We start from the raw sequence: 6,332 nt of genomic DNA, 5'->3' as shown, positions 1-6,332 counted from the left end.
CCAATGCATGAAAGTGAAAAGGGAAAGTGAAGTCGCTCAGTCGTGTCCGACTCTTTGCGACCCCATGGACTGCAGCCTACCAGGCTCCTCCATCCATGGGATTTTCCAGGCAAGAGTACTGCAGTGGGGTGCCATTGCCTTCTCTATCTTTTCCTAAGATGCTATGAATTATGTTCCTTTTACGAAAGATTATCAAATATGATCAACAGGCAATTTAAAAGGGTAGACCACACGTGGTTCAATCAAGAAGTAACAAAATTGTCCCACAGTGTGATCCACATACCATCACAAGTATCTACAGCGTCACCAGTCAGCCACACAGTGAAAGCAGGGGCCCGTTCAGCCGCGGGGCCACTCTCGAGAGCCCAGCTCTCCCTCGGCCGGGCCAGTGAAGCCCACAATCACATCTTTCTGTTTGCTCCTGTCCTTGTTCACGCTCACCAGGTACAAAGACAGGAGACTGGCCCAGCACAAGTCGGAAATAGAGTGTTTCACCCCCAAAGGGAGTATGGGGAATGGTGGGAGAGCAACCATGAGCAGGTAAGCAAAACGTGAGTGGCCTGAGGTGGTGTGAACTAAGTGTCTGCAAGCTGTAGGCACAGGTGGCTCCCTGGTCCAGGCCCTCACTCAACCCTGCCTCCCAGGCAGTGTGTCCAACCTGGGCCACCGCTGGGTTTCTTTGTGTGTTTGATTTGCAAAACCCACACCATCCTCACGAGAAGTGATGGGAGCCTCCTGTCCCAGATGCTGCTGTTCCCCAGGGCTGTGCGCTTTGCATGTCTGAAGCCTTAGCTCACAGTCAGTGTCCCTGTGGATCTTAACTTACTGGTCAAACGCTTCTGTGGAGTTTGCAAAGTGGAAGAGATGGGAGGAAACTCAAAACTATCCAGTCACTTGACAAAAATTAAATGGCAAAACCCTAGGACTGGTTTTGAGGGAAGGACTGCAATGGAGGGAAAGAGTCAGCCCTGATCTCACAAGCCTGGGAATTAATCTGACTTACATTGAATGAAAAGTCATCTCACAGCCAAGGGCAAATGCCAGGCCAAACAAGCGAACCGCAGAGGCCAGAGGCTTTTTGTGAACTGACGGCAGGAAAGCTAGTCCTCCTCTAGCTACTGTAGCTTTGCAGCTCCCTCCTCCTCTGTGTTTGGTGGTGAACACCCCGTGTCGCTGCGCTGTGCATGTTCCTTCCCACCAGGCCTTCCCAATCGAGCTGTGTCCAGGAAACGGGAATACTTGGAACTATGAGCATCGACTGAGCTGTGTTGCATGAAATAATCGTGCTTTATTGCATGGGACTGGGTTTCAAAGAAGAGGGCTCTGGAGATAAAGACTGTCAAGGCTGGCATTAAATGGTTCCAGGAGGCTGGAGGGGCCCTGAGTTGGGAAACTGATCACCATGAACTAACTCCCCACCTCTAATTTGCTGTGGCATTTCCCAGTCCATCTGTCGTACACAGGTGTGGAAGGGAAGCTCTCGCAAGTCAGCCTGGGTTAAAGGAAAGGTGCAGAGTGCAGTGTGCACACACGTGTGTGCATGTGCTGAGAGCAGAGGCTGCGATCCTGCTGCAGAGCAACGAGAGAATCCAGTCCCACTGAACTTTCACTCCCCAACACTGTTCGATTCCACAGCAGTGGGTTTCTTTCGGTTTCCAAAATAATGCCTAAGTTTCTACAAGGACACTGCACAACTTTTGGAAGGCCATTCACATTGCAGTCTGTGAAAATGGTGTCCTGACCTGTGCGGTGTATAGCCTGAGCCATTGTTCCTCGAAGCCTGGTCAAGAGCTTGACTGACTTCATCCACTGCTCCCAGACACAAGACAGTGAGAGCATGCGTACGTGTAGGCACGTACTTGCGCACACGGGTATATCTGATGGCCTTACGCCCCTTTATAGGGCCATCTTCAGATCCCAGTGTATCTGGAAAGATAACCACCAATGCATCATTTTGTGGGGGTCACTCAACAGACTGCTACTGGGGCTCCTAGTGTCCTTCCGTGCAGATCTGAGAAAGTGGCATAGTTCCTGTACTTGAAAATCATTCAAACAGTGTCAGGGTCGGCAGGACAAGGTGAAAAGACTGCACCAGATGAGAACAGGGGCTCTGTCCAAAGTGACTTCTGATTTGAAGCACTGTCTCTGGACTTCCCAAACCTAGCAAACCTGATTGCCTATCAAATATACTAAGGCAAAACCGGATAACACGGATCTAGTGTATATAGCACATGGAACTCTGCTCCATGTTATGTGGCAGGATGGGAGGGGAGTTTGGGGGCAAGTGGATTCATGTATATGTATGGCTGAGTCCCTTCACTGTTTACCTTAAACTATTACCACGTTGTTAATCGACTTTACCGCAATACAAAATAAAATGTTTAATATATATATATATATACTGAGGCAAAACCCAGGAATCTGTACTGCAACAAGTTTCCAAGGTCATTCTGATGTAGTCAGTCCATAAACCTGTATTTTGAAATAATCCATTTGTGTAGGAGATGACGTGGACTATTCATGGCAAACATCAGGTTTCAGTTCTGTCACGCAGTATTCTTGAGAGTGTTTGGTCAGTGCCTGGAACTCTCACGTCTGATCAGCCTAGCAACTAGATTTGTTTAAGGCTGCCTTGACTGAAAACAGGTGAGAAGACAGAGCGTGAGTATGGGGACGCCAGCTTCCTTGGTTCAAGTCCAGATCTACAAAGGTAGCCATGCAGTATGTCTACACTGGAATGGTCTGTTTCCCTACAATAGGAAGACATCATTTAGCATTTGTTTGTATACAGCCACGGTAATGGCGAGGCTTATTACACTGATATGTCCTGGCAGGCAGATGGGAACAGTGTACGCTGCACCAAAGACAGTTCTGTTGGCGCAAACATCTCAGCCCCACATATAACAACAGTTAAGAAGCAGCAAATGACCTTCCCTTCCTACTTTTTCTTCTAATTTCTTTAGCATCAAGTAAAAACTGACAGAGAGAAAGTGTATGGGAGGAGTCCTTATAGTTGTTCATATCAATACACACACAAATATATTTATCCAGAAGAAATAAGCTTAACGTGAATATTAAGAGAAAGATATTAAGATATCAGAGGGGAGACCACTGCAGTGTAAACTATTTCTAAATAAGGGGTTAGAATAGTTAATCTCAAGTTGCTTGCTCAGAAATAGAATGGAAGGGCTGGAAACCGAATACCTACAGGAGACTTTGGTAGGTACTTTTTGTACCTGCTGATAAGGCCCTCTTTCTTATCCACTCTCACTCCGTCCCCCAGTCACTTCGCAGAGTCACAGGCATGCATCCTATTTACTCTGCAAACATCGGGGGTGGTTCTGTGGCCATCAAGTCCAACCAGTCCCAGGGAGGGGCTAAGGGAAGCTCAAGCCACCACAGAAAACCAGGAACATCAGCCTGCATCTCACTGCCCACAGTTTCTATGATGAAACTACAGAGTGGACTGGATCCTATGAATTTACGCCTGGGGAGGTCCTTGTGATCCACACTGCTTAGCAGGAAGGAGGAGCAGCTGTACAAGGCATGCAGTCACAGCCCAGCAGAACAGCGTGACCTTATCAGCAGCGCTGGCAGGGCCTGGAGACACCCCTCCCCTCTCCCTCCTCCTCCACACTTGGAAAGGAATCGGAACACTGTAGGTATCCGTAACAGTCTAGCTTCCTGGAACACTATGTCATTGTTTTCCCTTGGGGGAACTTTCTTTTTCTGTCTGACTGTAGCGTAATTTGTCATTTGTTCCTACTTTCACAGTGGACAGTCTGTGTTTCAGAGTAGTCTTCCTGATTGCAGGAGGAGTGAAAGAGAGTCCTGAACAGGGAGATGCTCTAAGAAATGGGAATTCTCTAAACCCTGGAACGTGGGAGTTCATACAGAGATGATCCACCCCCAGGAATGGCTAGAACCTCAACGATGAATGTCATCACTGCCAGTCTCAGCAGGGGGATTCCACCTCTGTGCTTCTTAAGTCTGCATTCCGATATGCTCACGTTAGACTCCGTGATGGAGGGGCACAGCCACTCTGAGTCTCCTAGTCTCTGAGAAAGGGCCCTCCTTCAACAAATGAAATAGATCTAAAGCCCCCATTCAGTGCTTGAGGGAAGGAGGGTGGCAAGGGGCGATTTTTACTGTTGCTATGTCATGATATCAATTATGTGAAAGAAAGATCAATCCCCAATCAGTTGATTAACTGATTTTCACCTAGTAGATGCAGCATCTAATTTTAGTAGGTATAAATATTTAATAATTCCTTGGAGAACCCAGTAACAGTGATGTCATAAGAGTCATTATTAAATGAATAAGGAACTCAGATTTGAAAGTAACCCCAAAACATGATATCTGTACTAGGATTCTTTTGCCTTTCATTCATTCAATTACTTCTTCCTCCATGTAATGCTCATTATTAAGCGTCTACTATGATCCAAGCACTGACAAGACCCAGGGTGAATGGATGACCAAGACTAATGTTTCTGAAAACCCACTGTCCATTGAGGAACAGAGTCAGAAAAACAGATCACTGCAAAGCAATGTGGAACTCTTCCCCCATAGAATAATTATTTATCAGATTAACTCCTCATTTAATATCATATACAGTAACCTATGCCAGTGCAAACAGAATTAAGAATAATAGAAACTAAATAATAATAAATGTTCAGAAATGGCTAGACACATACAAAATTCAGAGTCCATAAAATGCTCCAATCAAAAGACATAGAGCAGCAGATTGTTTAAAAAAGAAAAGCCTACAATATGTGGCCTACAAGAGACCCACTTTGGGGCAAAGCACAAAAACAGACTGAAAGTGAGAGGTTAGAAAAAATATTTCATGCAAACGGGAATGACTAAAAAGCAAGGGTCCCAATACTCATATCAGACAAAACAGACCATATCAAAACAGGCATAAAGAAAAACTTCCGAGTCCATAGAAGAGAAAGAATCCAGCTTTGCAGCATAGCAGAGGCCAGCTGGTTGCTGAGCAATAGATGAGGATGGGTGAAATAGTCTTGTCTTCATTCCTCCCCAACATCAACTTCAAATTAACGTTCTTACATATTTAGAGATGTTCTAAAACAAATAAAACTAATAACAGTTGCTTCCATTAGTGTAATTACTATGCACCAGACACTGGTAGTCCCTTCACAAATGTTATACAAGTTCTCACAAGCGCAAGATATTTTTCCTTTCCATGGGACATATGAGATCATAACAGTATTTGTCTTTCTCTAGCTTATTTCACTTAATATAACGCCCTCGAGTTTCATCCATGTTGTCACAAATGGCAGGATTTCCTTCTATTTCTAAATAGAATTAGTTTAATAATATTTTTTAACTGCATTTCCTTTATCCATTTGCCCACCAATGGACTCTCAATGCTAGTGCTAAGTCGCTTCAGCTGTGTTCGACTCTGCTCCTCTGTCCTTGGGATTCTCCAGGCAAGAGTACTGGAGTGGTTGCCATTTCCTCCTCCAGGGCATCTTCCCAACCCAGGGACTGAACTCACATCTCCTACACGTCCTGCTCTCGCAGGTGGGTTCTTTACCACTAGCACCACCTGGGAAGCCCATGGACTCTTACATTGCTTCCATATTTTGGCCATTGTAAATACTGCTGCAACGAACATGGGGTACAATGTCTTTTCAAGATATTGATTTCATTTCTTTGGGATTAATATCTAGTAGTGGAATTGCTGGATTCACATGGTAGTGTGATTTTTTTAATTTTTTGAGGAATCTCCAAACTGTTTTCCACAGTGGCTGCATCCATTCATATTCCCACCAAAGTGTACAAGGGTTCCCTCTTCTCCCTATCCTTGTCAAGACTTGTCATTTCTTCTCTTTTTTGATAGCAGCCATTCTAACAGGCATGACGTGATTGTGGTTTTGATTTGCATTTCCCTGATTATTAATAATGATAAGCACCTTTTCACATACCTGTTGGTGACACTTGTATGTCTTCTTTGGAAAAATGACTCTTCAGAAAGGACACATTCTCTTTATCCACTTATCCATCAATGGGCATTTAGGTTGTTAGGCTACTGTGAACATGGAGGTACTAATGCCTCTTTGAGATCCTAATTCCAATTTTTTTTTTAAATATAAGATTGCCGGGAGAAATATCAGTAACCTCAAATATGCAGATGACACCACCCTTATGGCAGAAAGTGAAGAGGAACTAAAAAGCCTCTTGATGAAAGTGAAAGAGGAGAATGAAAAAGTTGGCTTAGAGCTCAACATTCAGAAAACTAAGATCATGGCATCTGGTCCCATCACTTCATGGGAAATAGATGGGGAAACAGTGGAAACAGTGTCAGA

At 44.7% G+C, this 6,332-nt stretch overlaps 1 protein-coding gene across 1 annotated transcript in view; it reads left to right on the top strand.

Annotated features, from left to right (window-relative positions):
* The window catches only part of GRM5 (glutamate receptor, metabotropic 5), a 629,334-nt gene that overhangs the window by 605,903 nt on the left and 17,099 nt on the right, over nucleotides 1–6,332 (top strand). The window contains exon 8 of the mRNA XM_010847207.1: nucleotides 445–540. Within this exon, the coding sequence (XP_010845509.1) occupies nucleotides 445–540 (96 nt within the window). The remainder of the gene's footprint in view (nucleotides 1–444; nucleotides 541–6,332) is intronic.

This window comes from Bison bison, unplaced genomic scaffold, assembly GCF_000754665.1.
Source record: "Bison bison bison isolate TAMUID 2011002044 unplaced genomic scaffold, Bison_UMD1.0 scf7180017864245, whole genome shotgun sequence".
NCBI classification, from domain to species: Eukaryota; Metazoa; Chordata; class Mammalia; order Artiodactyla; family Bovidae; genus Bison; species Bison bison.
The sequence above is the reverse complement of the archived record's forward strand: the minus strand, read 5'-3'. Positions and strand labels throughout refer to the sequence as shown.